This window comes from Pseudorca crassidens, chromosome 4, assembly GCF_039906515.1.
Source record: "Pseudorca crassidens isolate mPseCra1 chromosome 4, mPseCra1.hap1, whole genome shotgun sequence".
In the NCBI taxonomy this organism is placed as follows: Eukaryota; Metazoa; Chordata; class Mammalia; order Artiodactyla; family Delphinidae; genus Pseudorca; species Pseudorca crassidens.
This window is the reverse complement of record NC_090299.1, coordinates 128349756-128367453: the sequence shown is the minus strand read 5'-3', so window position 1 is coordinate 128367453 and position 17698 is coordinate 128349756. Positions and strand designations below refer to the sequence as shown.

Below are 17698 nucleotides of genomic sequence, written 5' to 3'. Positions count from 1 at the left end.
CGCGCGGCAGTGGAGACCCAATGCAGCCAAAAATAAATAAATAAATATAAATTAAAAAAAAAAAAGATGTTGTTTATATATACAATGGATTATTACTCAGCAATAAACAAAGAATGAGATTCTGCCATTTGTGGCAACATGGATGGACCTAGAGAATATTATGCTTTGTGAAGTAAGTCAGACAGAGAAAGGCAAATACTGTATGATATCACTTATTTGTGGAATCTAAAATATAAAACGAATGTATATAACAAAACAGAAACAGGCTCACAGATATAGAAAACAAACTAGTGGTCACCAGTGGTTTGGGGGGAGATAGGGGCATTGGATTAAGAGAGACAAACTACTATGTATAAAATAGATAAGCATATATTGTATAGCACAGAGAATTATAGCCATTATTTTGTAATAACTTTTAATGGAGTATAATCTATAAAAATACTGAATCACTATGCTGTACACCTTAAAACAATGTAATATTGTAAATTAACTATACTTTAATAAAATAAAATAAGCTAGAAATCCTCAATTTAAAAAAAAATTACAATGAAGTTTAATGAAATTGTTTCATTAAATCTGAAGCTATTTGAATAAGGAACTTTATTAACATCGCTATTTTTTTTTTTTTTGGCCATGCCGCACGGCATGTGGGATCTTCGTTCCCCAACCAGGGGTTGAACCCGTGCCCCCTGCATTGGAAGCGTGGAGTCTTAACCACTGGACCACCAGGGAAGTCCCTAATATCCCTAATTTTAAAAGCAAACTATATTGAGCATGTTCAAAATATCCAAAATCATTCCTTTCAAAATATAAAAGGTAATGGGCATACATCTCTTTGCCAAATATTGAATAGCATACTATGCCCCATCCCACATGAGTTTTATGTCAGATAAAGCAATTCTGTAGAATGTGTATTTTTAAAAATCTGGCCACTGTGAACTTTTAGCTTAGTTTCACAAAACAAAAATGTTTAGAATACTCCAGCGTTTCTCTTTCAAAATGATGTCATGTATGTTACAAATGCTGTGTTTCTCTGCCTATTTCCTCTGTTTCCACAAATTTGATGTTCTTATAGAAGGTAAATTTATGAAAATTTAGGGTAGTGTTACATCATTTAAGTGCCATAATACTTTGTAAACATTTTCGACATTTTATTGAGATGTAATATACATGCAAAAAAAATGTACATTAAGTGTCAGCTCTATGAATTTTCACCAAATGAACACATCTGTGTATCCAGGATCAGGAATCAGAACATTACCTGCACCCAGAAGTCCCTCGGTCACTAATTACCCAAACTCCCAAGGCAGCCACTTTCCTGACTTCTAACAGCATGAATTTGTTTGCCTACTTTTGTGTTTTATGTAAATGGAACCATATGACGTATGATCTTTTCTGTCTGGCTTCCTTTGATCAGCACTATGTTTGTGAGAGTAACCCATGCTGTTGAGTTTAGTTGTAGCTTATGCATTCTCATTATTGTATAGCACTTCACTGTCTGAAAATGCCACAATGTGTTTATTCATTCTACTTAGGTAGGCATTTAAATAGTTTCCAATTTTGAGCTCATATGAATAGTGCATCTATGGACCTTCTCACATGCATCTTTTTGTGTGCATATAGATTGCCGAAAAAATAAATATATACAGATATATAAAACTTAACATGTATATATAAATATATATAACACTTAAATATCAACATATATACCTATATACTAAATAAATGCTTTTAATATAAATCTTGATCATGAATACTTAAATATCAACACATATATTTATATACTAAATATATGCTTTTAACATAAATCTTTATCATAATCCTTTTATATTTTGATCAGTAATTTTGGAGAACCACCAGGGCATGGTACAGTACTGGGAACTAGGCAGAATTTCCTAGACAGAATTCTTTTCTAAAAGCTCTAAAGGCTTGCGTGGCATATGTCTGAACTTTGTTCATTATAATTCTTCTTGGCCTTTCAAGCAAATCTATTATCTGCCTTCATATTGGATAATCCCCAAATCAACTCACACATTTACTAAGTGTCTATAGAAAACACAAAGAAATCTAGGACAGCTGTGCCTCTGAGTGGCTTGCATTCTGTGTGAGGATACATATATTCCATCAAGTTAGCCTGAATGCCAGGCGAATGTTATAGTCCAGTGTTCTGTTGAAATTTTTGAGACCATTGAACACAATTTTACTGAAAAAAATAACATTTTGAATGTAAAACACCTATTAACATTTTCTTTAAAAACAGAAAAACTGTCATCTCTCCTTCTCCTAAAGTAATATATACAGCTAAACCAAAATTAATCCAATTAATCTCAAGAGACACAGAAATAAAATTAGGTTTCAGCATTTTCCATTACTGCTGCAGTAAATGGCCATTTATTTTAAAACTTTAAAACACCCCACGAAACACAGATTAAAAAGCACTGATTTCAGACAGTAAATGTTCTGAGAGTTTAAGTTGGATTGATGAAATTTTCCAGACAATCTCTCTGAGGTTATTTTTGTTAAATGACATATTTTGGGATGCCAGTTGCTAGGTAAAACTTGGAGGTTTAGTTGTAATCTGGTTACCACATTATTGTAAGACAAAATGGTAAGGGAGGGTTGTTATAGGAATTTACCAAATTGTAGCATATGAAGACAGATCTAAAAGAAAATCCTTCCTAACATCAACACCAAAATTTGCATTTCAACATCACATAAAAGAGATTTTATGTATCAAAACCACTGAGTAGATTTTAAATGGAATTCGATGGCGGTCTTACAAGGCCCTGAATACATACTGCCAAGAAGTTATTCAGAACTTTGTGAAATGTGTGAACACTGGGCTTTGCAGTCTTACGATTGTGCCTTTAAACTTACAGGATTTGTTGAAATTTTTCCTGCTTTTTGTTCTGAGGAAATAGTTACCTTCACAATAATATTTTTATTGGTTTCATGGAGTGACCTTAAAATGCCTCCAGCTCCTGGGTTACCGTAAAGGAGGGGAAGTAAATCCAGGGGGAAGTTTGCACATTAAGGTAATATTCCAGGGCCTAATTTGCAAGCACTGAGTACTCACCACTTCGGCTTGATCCTGTCTGATTCTCTGACCCAGGGGTGGGCAAACTACAGCCATGAGCCAAATCTGGCCCAAAGCCTATTTTTATAAATGAAGTTCTATTGGAACACAGCCATACCCATTGCTTACATAAATGGTTTCGACAGATACCAGATGGTCTGCAAAGCCCAGAATATTTACTATCTGGCCATTTACAGAAAAAGTTTATCCACCCCTGCGGCATCTCACCCGCTGCCCTGGCCCTGCTTTTACTTTTTTTTTTTTTTTAAGTTTATTATTTATTTATTTTTGGCTGCCTTGGGTCTTTGTTGCTGTGCTCGGGCTTTCTCTAGTTGCAGCGAGCGGGGGCTACTCTTCGTTGCGGTGCGCGGGCTTCTCATCATTACGGTGGCTTCAGATTGGGAGAAAATATTTGCAATCAACATGTCTAACCAAAGGAGTAGTTTCTAGAACATATTAAAAACTCTCAAAATTCAACAGCAAAAAACCAAACAATCCAGGCAGAAAATGGGCAAAAAAAACATGAACAGAAAATTTTCTGAAGAGGATATAAAGCTGGTCGATAAACACATGAAAAGATGTTCATCATTATTAGCCACTAGCGAAATGCAGAACTGAAACCTTGGTGAGATATCACTACACACCTATCAGAATGGATAAAATTTAAAAATAGTGACAACACTTAATACTGGCAAGGATGAGAAGAAACTGAATCATTCATACATCACTGATGAGACTGAGAAATTGTAGAAGCACTCTAGAAAAGACCTTGCAAGTTTATTATAAAACTAAACATGCAATTACCATAAGACCCAGCGATTGCAATCTTGGGCATTTATGCCAAAGAAATGAAAATTATGTTCATGCAAAAACCTGTTCAGGCATGTTCATGGTAGCTTTATTTGTAATAGCCTGAACCTGGAAGCAACCCAGATGTTCTTCAGTGGGTGAGTGGTTAAATAAACTATGGTACATCCATTCCATAGAGTACTACTCAGTGATAAAAAGGAACAAGCTATTGATACACACAACAACTTGGATGAATCTCAAGGGAATCATGGTGAGTAGGAAAAAAATAAAGCCTATCTCAACAGATTACATACTATAATTCCATTTATATAACATCCTTGAACTGACAGAGTTATTGAGATGGAGGACAGATTAATGGTTGCCAGGGGCTAGGGAGTTCAAGGGAGAGGGGAAGGGAGTGTGGTTATAAGAGGTCATTATAAGGGGTCCTTGTGGTGATGGACCTATTCCATGTCTTGCCTGGAGGTCGATACACAAACCTACACATGTGATAAAACTGCATAAATACAAATAAATCAATGAGTAACACGGGAGAAATCTGAATAATATCACTGGATCATATCAATGTCAAAAAAATGGTTGTACCAATTTACATTCCCACCAGCATTATATGAGGCTTCCAATTTCTCCACATCCTCACCAGCTTATTATTGTCAGTCTTTTTTATTATAGTTATTCTAATGATGTGTAGCGGTAGCTCATTGTGGCTTTAATGTACTTTTCCCTTAATGATGAATGATACTGAGCATTTTTCATTTTCATGTACTTAGCTATTTGTATTTCTACTTTGGTGAAATGTCTATTTAAATCTTTTACTCTTTTTAATTATGTTATTTCTCTTTATATTTTTTAATTGTAGGCGTTCTTTACATATTCTGGACGGAAATCCTTCATCAGATATATGATTTGCAAATATTTTTCCCACTCCGTAGCTTTTCTTTTCATTTTCTAAATGCTGTCTTTTGAAGAGCAAAATTTTAAAATTTTGATGAAATCCAATTTATCAAATTTTTTTCTTTTATGGACATGTTTCTGTGTCATATCTATGAAATCTTTACCTAAGCCAAAATCACAAAAAATTCTCTTATGTTTTTTTAACAGTTTTATAATTTTAGCCATTACATTTAGATCTATGATCACAATTAATTTTTGTGTAGTATATGAGGTAAACTTCTAAGTTCACTTTTTTGCATACACATATCCAATTGTCCCAACACCATTTACTGAAAAGACTATCGTCTCCTCAAAGAACTGCCTTGGCACCTTTGTTAAAACTTAATTGATGATAAATGTAAGGGTTTATTTCTGTCTTTTCTTTTCTAGTCCAATGACTTATGTGTCTATTGTTATGTCAATACCATCCTGCCTTGATTACTGTAGTTTATAGTAAGTTTTTAAACAGGTACTATAAGTCCTACTTTGTTGGATTTTTTTTTTTTCAAAAAATTTTTGGCTATTCTGGGTCCTTTACATTTCTATATAAATTTTAAGATCAACTTGCTAATTTCCTTGAATTTACCTAGGAATTGTATTGACTCTTTGGATGAACTTAGAGAAAATTGCCATCTTAACAATGCTCATCCTTCCAATGCAAAAACATTTATTTAGGTCTTTGATTTCTCCAGTATTTGGTAGCTTTCAGCAAACATGTCTTATACTTCTTTAGTTAAATTTATTCCTAAGTATTTTATTCTTTTTTTGATGCTATTTTGAATGGAATTGTCTCAATTTCATTTTTCATTTCTAGTATATACAAATGCAACCAATGTTTGTATATTGCTGTGGTAGCCTATGACCTTGCTGAAGTCCTCACCATTATACTTGCAGCATCAACTTTTTTCCACAGCTAGTGTGTGATGGCGAAGAATGCAGTGACTCTTAGAACAGTTTGCACCAATAATGCAAATGTCAACCAGTAGAAAAGGCAATCATCTCAGTGTTATCTTGACCTTGCAGGTCCTATGAAAGGTTCTCCTGAACTGTGAAAAGGGATCTCCAGGGGTCCTCAGGCAACACTTAGAGAACCACTGATCTAGATGGTCCCTAAGCACCTGTCCAAAGTCTAAAATGCTGTAATTTTTCATATCTAAGATAAATGTTGTTTACCAAACTTGTCTTAATAACATTTGCTTAAGTCACTGATTTTCATGGCAGTCAATATTCCTTAGACAATTGCTGCATGTAAAACAATGTACCAGGTGTTCTGAGAGAGATGAAAAGGAAATAGAACATTGGCCCTAATCTCAAGGAAATGGTACAAGTCTCTCTCAGTACTCAAGTGTCTAGGAAAGGAAGCCCAGCTAATTAGTAGGCTAATTACATTAGCCCCCAAATTTGTATGTTTTCTGTTCTAGGTAGCACTAAAAATAAACAAAATACTTATAATGGAGATACAGTATGTGTCGAATATCAAGACTGAGAAGTAAAACTAGGTTAAAATCTGTTATTCTTGACTTATACAATTTAATGTTATCTCATTTCCGAATGACTGGAAATAAGACAAAGTAGGATCAAACTCATTTTCAAATCTTTTAATTCTTAATTTTACACTATGATTTATAACAGACCCTTGACTGGAAGCTTAAAATAGCCACTTACCTACTGTTTTCTCCTGCATTTTACTTATAGTCCGGGTTTACAGTATGGTGCTTATAGCTCACTGGGCAAATTTTCCGTATATCTTAGCTTCTCCCTGGAGAGGAATAAAATACTGTTCATACATTCGAGGTAAATAAATAGTCTCAAGACTTCACCTGTGCGATTCCACAGGTGCTGACATCCTTCATCCTATTGGGTAGAAAAAAGAAAGGCAAAAAGGACTAAAATACTCATAGTTGGGAAGAATAAAAGAGAAATTGGGAAGACAAAATTATTCATATAAAATGAAGGGAGGGATTGAGGTTAAGCGAGTTTAGGGATAAATGGAGTTGCTAATAGTTTCAGTGAAACCAGCTGCAGACTGGAGTTCTGATATGAAAAAAAAAAATCGTGCAATTTAAGAGCTGGCAGAGAATTTAGAGATAAGAAATGTTGGGCCAGAACGAGATTATATGGCAGAGGAGGAAGGCAAAGCCCGAAGATTTCTGACAGGGCTAGAGCTGGAAGCCAGAATTTCTAACTTCCCTGCAGTATATTACATCCTTCCCTCTTCTGAAACTTTAGTGGGTGAACTGTTTACATGCACGTCATTCTTATGTGAAGCATCATTACATGACTGGTAACTCAGCCATCTTGAGCAGGTCTTCCTAATTCACTTTATACCTCAGCTATTGCAAATTGTCTTATTTCCTAATGAATTTGTTATTAAATATTCAAAATCACCTCAACCTTATTTACTGTAACACATCAGCTTCAGCATCAATAGTGTTCTTTTTTCCCCAAAAGACACATATGGTATCATTTTCTTCATGCCGCATACCGTATCTTAGTTGGGTCATCGTTTCCATCAACACAGGATAATTGTGACCACATGACATACTTTACAATGAAGAACTAACCTCAGTTCTTAAGATTTCACACATTACATCATTATATAGGCAGCATGCTTTCAAATATGCCGTTGGCTTTTGCTTTTTTCTACTTATTACCACCTTCCTGATAAGTGCTTTGGGGCTACTACCTAAATCTACATGTGGAAATCATTACCAGTTTGTTTTTTGTTTTGTTTTGTTCTGCTTGTTTTCGCCTGCATGTTTCTTTTAAATAAGCACTAGCATGTACTACCATAGAGAGTGCTGATTAAAATAAACAGTAACGTTTTTTCAATAGGTTTTGGGTCTTATTGTGTGTCCAGGTCAGAGCACTTATTTTCTATAATTAACTGTCTTTTCTCCATCCAGGAAAAGCCGGGTTCATTCTTTCCAGTGTAACTCTTCTCTCCATTATGAATTAAATCCTAAAATACTGACACACACATTTGGCACTAACCTATACAATTTTGATACTGAGTGCTTCTAACTTTTTTTTTGAAAAACAATTAATTCTTCTCCATCCAATGATCCTTTGGTTTTAGGCATACCAAAAAAGTAGAAGTCATAAATCCCTTGATTCTAGATTGGCATCCTTACAGCAGCTTTATCAGAGATATTTCTTTTCATTCCCAGCCTTCAGGTGACTGACATTCTTGGGGATAATAAGCCCATATCTTGGGTGAACCATCTTTCCTCTAAGGAAATAACCTTCCTGGGTTTGGAACTTGGTTTTAGAAAGTATTTTTTCAGGACTTCCCTGGTGGTGCAGAGGTTAAGAATCTGCCTGCCAATGCAGGGAACACGGATTCAAGCCCTGGTCCGGGAAGATCCCACATGCCGCGGAGCAACTAAGCCCGTGCGCCACAACTACTGAGCCTACATGCCACAACTACTGAGCCTGTGCTCTAGAGCCGGCGAGCCACAGCTACTGAGCCCGCTCGCCTAGAGCCCGTGCTCCGCAACAAGAGAAGCCACTGCAATGAGAAGCTTGCACACCACAACAAAGAGGAGCCCCCGCTCGCCACAACTAAAGAAAGCCCATGCGCAGCAACAAAGACCCAACGCAGCCAAAAATAAATAATAAATAAATTTTTAAAAAATTAAAAGTATTTTTCCCCTTTTTTTTTCTCTCCTTCACCTGGTTGTTATTAACATCTATGTATTTCAGATTCTAAAAAGTTAAGACCTCAGCCAACACCGAAACACTGAATATTCAATGGTGAAATAGATGAATAGTGGGTAGTAGCAACAACCTCAAGTTTTCTAATCTAAGTGCAGAGTAGCTGGAGCAGTTCCTCAAAACCCATCTCTTACAGGAACTAACATTCACAGCCTGAGATGGGTCAGGCCCTGTTCTAAGGGCTTTGCCTGGATTAATTCATTTCACACTCCCGTCAACCATATGGCATAGTTTTCATCTCCAGTTTTCATTGAGGCACAGTTCACTCGCGTAAGTCATGTAGGGTACAAGGCCTCCGGGTTCCGGAGCCTTCTTTGGCTGAGTTCCCACAGAATGTTGCTTGCAGCTCCTTTAGGGACCGTCACACCTGTTCATCTTCTGGGTAGTCATTTCCTTGTGAATGGGGCCCTTTGTACCTGTGGGGTCTGCCACCCCCCTGTACCTGGTAACCTGGCTGACCGTCCTTCACAATCTCACTGGAAAAAACAGACAGAAAGTAGAGACTGATAACCACAGGCCGTGCAAATAGCTCACACTTCCAGATACTTACTTCTGCTAACTGCTTTCTATGGATTGTCTCTTCTGTTACACACAGTAACCCTGTGAGGTAGCTGCCATCACCATTTCCATTTTCTAGAGGAGGAAACTGAGAAGCAGCGAGGATAACCAACATGCCAAGGTCACACGGTGTGAAACATAGCAGAGCTGGGATTCAGTCCAACCCAGGAAGTCGAGCTTCAGGGCCCACGCTCTTTGCTACACCAAGCCACTTGCTTTCATCAAAAGGAGTGCTTCTCCATCCCCCCAGGTCACGGAGGGCACCCAGAGTCGAGAACATCTGTGGAGTGTCTGCTCTGCTCTAAGGACGTCATGCTTTCCAAATTCTTGGGCTGGTCGGGAGGCAGGAGGAACCTGTCAAAGGAAAAAGTGTATGGCTAGGGTGGAAGCCACGGGTTTTGTTCTATTTATTTGATTTGATTTCTGTGAAAACTCTGCCTCAATCCGGAAGCAATTAAAGCATAAGGGAAAGGCAAAATTCATTCTCAGTCATGCAAAGTGATTTATTTTATTGTAACCAATTTGAGATTTGCAACAGCCAGAAAACATGTTCTCATGGAAGGCCTGTCCTGGGCACCGCAGGCTTTATTACCATCCCAGTCTGTACTGTTGGGAGATGTAGAACATCTTTACTGGTGATTCGACTATGTACCAACTTCTACATCCCAGCCCCTGCCCCAGAAAGAAAGAAAACCTCAGAACCCCACTTTCTGAAGACTGGTACCTGGTCCGTCATGTCCAGCTTCAAGTGACCCAACAATAATCCACGTTGAGGGGAAGAGAACATGTTATTTACTTTGAGGGTTCCAGCTATTACAGACTATGTTCATAAATCCCTTATTCCTTCCTGAGATGGGTGGGGTGGGATGAAGGGAAGGAGAAGAAGCCCTCATCCTCACCAGATGGGCTAGAAAGAAAATTAGCACAAAGAAAAATGCACCGCTGGTTCTACTTATCGCATTATGAAGATGCCATGACAATAACAAAGATAATATCCAAGTAATGGCATTAGCATCTGGAATGGATAAAAAGAGGGGGTAAATTCATTTATATTATCCTTTTCTTCATGGTCATGAATAATTGGTACATTTCAGTTTATAATTACAAACTATAGCAGTTCACTGCTATACAAACTATACAGTGCTATACAAACTATAGCACTGCACGTCTGTGCAGTGTACGCTCAGCTTGTGGATTCTCTCGTAAGCATTGTCCCATTTGAGCCTCCCAGCTGGTCATCATACCGTTGTGGCAGGTATGAGAGCCACCCCATTTAACAAATACAGGAATGAGACATAACAATGGGTAAGTGGCTTACCCCAGGTCACTGTTGCTAACAGATAAATCTTGTATTTGAACCTAAGTCTTACGAAATGACAATCTAAGTTGATTTTAAGGAAAGAACAGCCTTATTTCATAATGCCAAGCTGGTGAGGCCTGGGACATTAGGCCTGGGACATGAGAGTCATGCACACCAGTTAGGGCACCTGCCTTTCTGTACTGATGGCTTTAGGCACTATCAGCATGAGAGGCATGCAAGCTACGCGGCCCCAAGCCATTATGATTTTTTAGTCATGTCTACATTATATTCTATTTTCTGCTCATCCTGCACTATCTGGCTGTCAACTAGCCATCATTTTTTTACTGATCATGGCATCTCTAGAGCAGAGGTTCTCAAAGCAGAGGTTGGTGGACTAGCAGCATCCGCATCACCTGGGAACTCATTCGAAGTGCAAAGCCACGGGCTTCCCTGGTGGCGCAGTGGTTAAGACTCTGCCTGCAGATGCAGGGGACACGGGTTCAAGCCCTGGTCCGGGAAGATCCCACATGCCGCGGAGCCACTAAGCCCGTGTGCCACAACTACTGGGCCTGCCCTCTAGAACCCACGAGACACAACTACTGAGCCCACGAGCCACAACTACTGAAGCCCGCGTGCCTAGAGCCAGTGCTCCGCAACAAGAGAAGACACCGCGATGAGAAGCCCGCGCACTGCAACGAAGAGTAGCCGCCGCGTGTAGCAGTGAAGACCCAACGCAGTCAAAGAAAAAAAAAAAAACAAGTGCAAAGTCTCAGGCCCCACCTCAGACCTACTGAATCAGGAACTCGGTGGGGCGGGGGCGGGGGGCGTGGAGCAGTGTGGTTTAATAGGCCCTCCAGATGATGCTGGACCTGCTGAAGCTTGAAAACAAGTGTGCTAAAGCAGTGATTCTCAACCTTGGCTGTACACTGGAATCACCTGGAAGCTTTAAAAACTTCCGGGCTTGTGTCCCAACTCCAGAGATCCTGATTTAATTGGCCTAGGACAGGTTTGTTGTTGTTGTTGTTTTGGGGGTTTTTTGCGGTACGCGGGCCTCTCACTGTTGTGGCCTCTCCCGTTGTGGAGCACAGGCTCCAGACGCGCAGGCTCAGCGGCCATGGCTCACAGGCGCAGCCGCTCCACGGCATGTGGGATCTTCCCGGTCCGGGGCACGAACCCGTGTCCCCTGCATCGGCAGGCGGACTGTCAACCACTGCGCCACCAGGGAAGCCCTAGGACAGGGTTTTTAACCTCAGCGCTACTGACATTTTGGGCTAGATAACTGTTCATTAGAGGGCCTGGCCTGTGCATTGCAAGATATTTAACAGCATCCCTGGCCTCTACCTACCAGATGTTAGTAGCCTCCCAACAATTTGTAATAACGAAAAATGTCTCCAGACGTTGCCAAATGTTCCCTGGGAGACAAAGCACCCCACAATGAAGAGCAGTCATCTAGGGGCATGGCCTGGGCATTGGTATTTTTAAAAGCTCCCTCAATCATTCTAATGTACAGCCAAGGCTGAGAACCATTACTCAGGCGGGTTCGTATTAATGAGTAGCTTTGGATGTGCAATGCACAAATAACAGAACCACTTAAAAAGAACAGTAAAAATGGGTGTAAAGTAAAAACAAATCAACCTGCGGGGAAGACTCAGACCGTTCACCCGTAAGTCAAGGACGTGAACTTCAGGGCATACATTTCACAGCAACCATTTGGCGCCTTACATTTTTGCTTACTTTCTGGTGGTCAGGTATGTTCCAGAAAGCTGACATAAGCAGGTACGTTGTACATACCATCAATAAAAGATCACAACTAAGTAGAAATTGCTTTATACCAAATATAGTAGTGGCCAGACATCCTGCTTTTGAATCTAGTCATTCTAAAAACAGGGTGCCTATTGGTGGATCATGTGGTAGAAGTCCTTAGGTAAATCTGTTTCGACAGGTTAAAAAACGCAGCCTGTCAATTTTATGTTGATTTTTCCACAATCCGAATCAGCCACACAAATACAGAATTTCTCCATTCATTTGTGCCATTTAGTAGTGCTTTCGTTTTCAGGTGGAGATCAGGACTTTAATTATGTTTCAGCTGCAGAAAATTCCCCTAAGAAAAGTCCTAAAGCAAAATCCATGCTCAGCAGATGACCCTCTGCTGCCTAGATTGCCCTGTGCTGTTCCTCTGTGGTCCACTTGAGAACCCGATTGGACCATAGGACGGGCGTCATCTTCAGGTGCCTGCTCTGTGGCTCTTATCAAGCTGGACGGTCTCAGCACAAAGGGAGGGCTCTCCAAGCAAGTGTTTGGCAACCCCTCTTTACCGTGGACTTTTCAACAGAATGGTACTCTCCCACCTCCTCCAACAACTAGTTGAACGGTACATTGTTTGTTTCAACATAAAGAGTGGAAATACTACTTTCAGATACTTTTAAATGACTTTTAAATAGAAAGTAAATTATAAGATGAATGTGTTTTCTGTGGAAAATTGGTGCTATCGAATTTCAAAATGTGAAAATATTTCCCTGAATTAGTGAGTTGAAATCATTAATTTGTTCAACACCTACTACATACGAGGTACTGTGTGATGCCCTTGGCAGTTATAAATATGAGGGTTACATAAAAGCACAGATCCTCTCATGGCAAAAATAAGCTATGACTGCTCCAAGGTGCCAGATTTACCCTTGAACCAATCCGACTTGTTAGTTTGTCAGAATGGTTTGGTTTTTCTTTCATTGAATTGATATTAGCTTGTTAACAATAATGAATTCAACTAGTTCTTCTACCATGGTCTCTTTATGCTAAGCAGTTCTTTATCTTTTCCTATTCTAGTCTAAGTGGTTTTCCTCAACGTGCTTTTAAAAAATCAAAACATTTTAATTAGGCAATAGAACTGCTTCCCAGAAGTCTGCTCTAGGAAACAAAATCATAAAAGACTGCTGGAAGGTATTATTTCCATAATGTTTTGACTTTAAAAAAAAAAAACAGGATTTATGTACATAGGGAGTTTTCCAGAAGAAAACACAATTTATAATTAACAGTGGTTGCCTTTGGGCAGGGAATTAAGGGGTCTTGAATAGAAGGGAGACTTAACTTTTCATTATACAAGTTTTTATACAGCTTAACTTTTACCATTTTAAATATTCTATTTTCCATTTTAAACGCTAGTAAATAACAGAAAGGATACATTTCCCATAGTCCTTCATAAGCTCCAAAATGCCTCTTCTAAATAAGAGAAAAATAGGTGAGCTATACTCTATGTCTCTTTGATGTCTTCCTTTTGTATATGTTTTCTTGCTAAGACAGAGTGGGCTGAAAGGAGTCTTTGAATCTAAGATTACTCCAATACTGGTTCCATTAAAGAGGTTAACAAGCAGGTCCTACTTGAGATTGGGTAGTTAAGCAGGGCCTCTTTGAGGAAGCCAGCTTTAACCAGAAAGAGAAGTTGCCTGCAGGTAGGACCCTAATTTCCTGCTGGCAGCATGCGAACAGTTACTATCCATATATCCCTTGAGAATGAAGTGGATATACGTCAGGGATGTCTACACTGTGATTGTACCTAAAATTTTTTTCCAATGATTTCTTTCATTCTCCTTTGTCAGTAATTCCCAGGAAGAATCAATGCTGGCAAAGAAGAAAAAAAAAAAAAGAACAACAAAAATAACCAAACACCTATTTGTGTCCAAGAAAGACAATTCTGCGATCTATTTGGTGCTCACCAACTCCATGATATCTTTCTCTTGGGTGCTTCCTTTATACCTAATCCTAATTAAAAGTTTAAGCAAGCATGAAAAAAAAAATATTTCAATTGAGATTGGAAGGGCCTGAAACAATACATGCTCTGTTGTGGGTTCTCCCAGATCATTTTTCTTAGCACTTGTTACTTAGACCTGCACAGGATTTCAGAGTCTCCCCTGTTAAGCCAGAAACATTCTTTTCTTTTCCCTCATTGTTGGATGTGTGAATTGGGAAATCCATCCACGTAGATTTCAGGATCGTCTGTCTCTGGGAATGAACCAACCATAACAATTCAACTGTTCCAAAACTTATAACAATCCTTACCCATTTTAATTACATCTCTCTAGTCTTTAGTGGAGAATTACAGTTCTGGGACAAAATACTAAACTCCCACTGTGTAAAAAGTAATTTTCAGGTTTTCTTTTTAGGGGGTGATTCATCTCAGAAATAATGTTTTATGTGTTTACTTGCATCAGGCATTCATAACTAGCAATCAGCAATGGTATAATTATTTTTTAGCTTCGTGAGAACTGTCAGAGTTTAGGGCAGTATTTCTGTGAAGAGCCTACTGCTTGTCTTTGGACAAAGGTATTTATGGAAATTCTGAGAAGACACCAACCAAGACCAGTTAGAGTGAGAGGAAGAAGAGACCAGCAGTAGGGCTGGATTGAAGGAAAAGGTCTTTTAGAAAACTACTCAGAAGAAGGGAAATATGTTTGAAAACCAAAAAGAGAGAACATCAGAAATTAAATCAAACAGGATCTTAGCCATAAAAAATAGAATTATAGATAGCCCTATGTTACTAAACTCACAAAATGCATTAGTTCTGATTTTGTATTTCTCGGGTAATAGTTTCCTATCCTCTTTCCATGGACTTATATGAATGGCCACGCCAACCATGAAATTAAACCTACTCTTTTAGAAATAGTAGAACGAAATTGGAAGGTCAACTTAGAGTTACTATGGCGATAGGTACTCTGCAAAAAAAAGAAGTTTGTCAAGTTAGTACAGTATTATCTCCTATTGAGTGGAGTACATTTAAATTCTGAGTCACTAAGCAAACATAAGAAAGGACATCAATACCATTTTTACTCGTGAAAAGGCATCATAGATATTCAGCAGAGGCTTCCTCCTTTTAGGTAGCTGAGCTATTATTTAAGGCCATGCTTCTAGTACGATACCTAATTAGATATCTCTAATTAGATATCAGCAATTCACAGAGGATTTATGTTCCTGCTACTCACCACAGCCACTAGAGGGTCATCACCCTCTCCCTGGAGCAAAAATTTCAAATTGTCAACATGGAAGAATAGATGTCCCTGCGAATGCTACAAACGGGTCACAGTAACCACATTTTCTTGTATGATAGAGGAAAATCTGAGCCTAAATAAAGATAGGCCACTGGTGTCACACCTGCTGAAGCAGGGCAGCAAGTTAAGCATGGAGGAAAAGGTGAGTTTCAAGTGGCTTTAGCTGTTAACCAGCTGGCAAGGCCAGTGCATTCTAAACCACTTCACTTTCCCAGTATTCTCCAGAACATCTTATTCAGAGCTTTGGCTGCTTCTCAGGAGATAATATAATCTCCCAATGCCACTAGCTGAAAATGATTCATTTCACTCATGATTTAGTAAGACTTGATCAGAGATGACTGCCCGCTTCTCAGTTAAGCCGTCGTGCAAACCCCCAAATTTTGCTCCTCTTTGAAAATCAGGCGGCACGACTACTTCCTATAAGATCAAAGTCTCATCTCTTGTTATGATATTTACCACTCTTCACATTGTTCAGGATTTTAAAAATTGCTGAGGCTTTAAAATATGGAAAAAAAAAGATGATCATAGTCTATTGCTACCACACTAACTGAAAAGCATAGTGAACGATACAATTTAGAAGTTTGGAAGCCTAATTAGAAATATAAGTGTCCGCGTATCCTATGCTGGCTCTGCCATTTCTTACCATGCTCTTTCCTTTTTTCAGCTGCTGGCTGGGCGCTGGCCTTTTGATCACAATGACTTTGGCGTATTTCTCTGCAAGTTGTTCCCCTTTTTGCAGAAGTCCTCAGTGGGGATCACCGTCCTCAATCTCTGCGCTCTCAGCGTTGACAGGTAACGTGGTTCTTTCCCTTTACTCTGTTGTTGGGTTGAGAAAAGCAGTTTTGTCAGAAAGAAGAGAACTCGAGGAGCCTTGAGAATTGGTGTTCAAGACAGTTGTTCATTAGTTCCCAGCAATGAAAATACTAGCGATCTTGCTCTACTGTTTAGAATTGCTTTCCACAGTTGTTGATTACCAGCCATCTTTGGTTCAGGCAACTTGTACCGAGAGCATTTCACCAACTATATCCATTTGACATCCTTATGGCAACGAAGGAAAAAGGAACATGTTAGATGGAATGAATGTTGGAAAAGGAAATTCTAGGACATCCACATTCTGTATTTTCAATGGTAGATTTCTCATTAGAAAAAAGAAGATACTGTTCAATTGTGTTTCTAATGCTTGATTAGTTGAACTGAGTGGTGAGTACTCAGAATTATGTTCTAATCTATGCTTTTCTGAATACCTGAAATGCTTCCTAATTTTTAAAAAGAGGACAACAGAAGCACCCCTTGATCCAACTCTGAAAAAAACCATCAAGTATCTCAGAGTCTTTCCAGAATTCTTCTCAAACATGGATGTCAAGGCGTCAAGAAAGAAGTCCTTCTGAATTCCATGAACTTCTAGAAGGTATTTTCTATACCTTCTAATTTTCATAGCAGGAATTATAAAAAATGAAGTTAGGAACTCTATAACACGTTTTGTGGTGCTTTTCTATATTGAAAATAATCCTTTGCAAATGCTGTTTAATGTCTTATTTAGGTGGTTTACCTACAATTTAGAAGAGGTTTTCATTTTTCCTTTCACACTCTGACAATCACTTTATCAGAGCACCTAAGTCCCATCAAAATAGAAATAAAAGTCCCACTTTCTTAAAGAACATTTTAGTGTTTACAGATATTCATTATTTATCATTAACAATTAATTTTCAGGACCAAAAGTGTTACTGTTAAAACATAAAAATACTCATTCCATTGGTAGTAGAAAGTTATAATGGTATCCTTGTTATAAATTTATGGTTATAATAATTGTGAAACACTAAACAAAATGTTTAGTAGTGTTATTAAAAATAAATTTATTGCTGAAATTAAAACCAAAAAATTCCATTAGTAGTTTAAATTGCAGTAATGCTATTGACAAAAATGCTACCACTGCAGTGGTAAACACAAAGATCAGAAATAATTTCATCACCTATTAGTAGGATTCACAGTGATTCCCAGGAAAACCTGAGGTCTACATAGGTTTCTTCTGCATCATATCAGATGTTAAGGGCTGCTGCATAAAAATATTTACATACAATAGATGGCCACTGTATCACTTTCACTTGACAGATAATAGATTATGCTACTGTGACCATGTCCTAAAAAATTGAGCAAGCATTTATAATCTGGACTTTATTCACTAATGAATTCTCATTCTGTTGTTCCCACTCCTAGCACCCCAATAATATCATTTTGTCTTGTAACTAAAGTATTGTATTATCTAAA

At 38.4% G+C, this 17698-nt stretch overlaps 1 protein-coding gene and 1 long non-coding RNA gene across 5 annotated transcripts in view; one reads left to right on the top strand and one right to left on the bottom strand.

Moving 5' to 3' along the window:
- Positions 1-17698, top strand: part of EDNRA (endothelin receptor type A) — a 62042-nt gene that overhangs the window by 18611 nt on the left and 25733 nt on the right. For 3 of the 4 annotated variants that reach the window (XM_067736731.1, XM_067736730.1, XM_067736729.1), the window contains exon 3: positions 16098-16225. In XM_067736731.1, the coding sequence (XP_067592832.1) occupies positions 16098-16225 (128 nt within the window). Of the gene's footprint in view, positions 1-16097; positions 16226-16704; positions 16842-17698 lie in introns of all 4 variants that reach the window. The other variant, XR_010943152.1, reaches the window with a different exon arrangement.
- The window catches only part of LOC137223946 (uncharacterized), a 91135-nt gene continuing 89546 nt past the window's right edge, over positions 16110-17698 (bottom strand). The window contains exon 3 of the long non-coding RNA XR_010943153.1: positions 16110-16249. This is a non-coding gene — a long non-coding RNA (uncharacterized lncRNA). The remainder of the gene's footprint in view (positions 16250-17698) is intronic.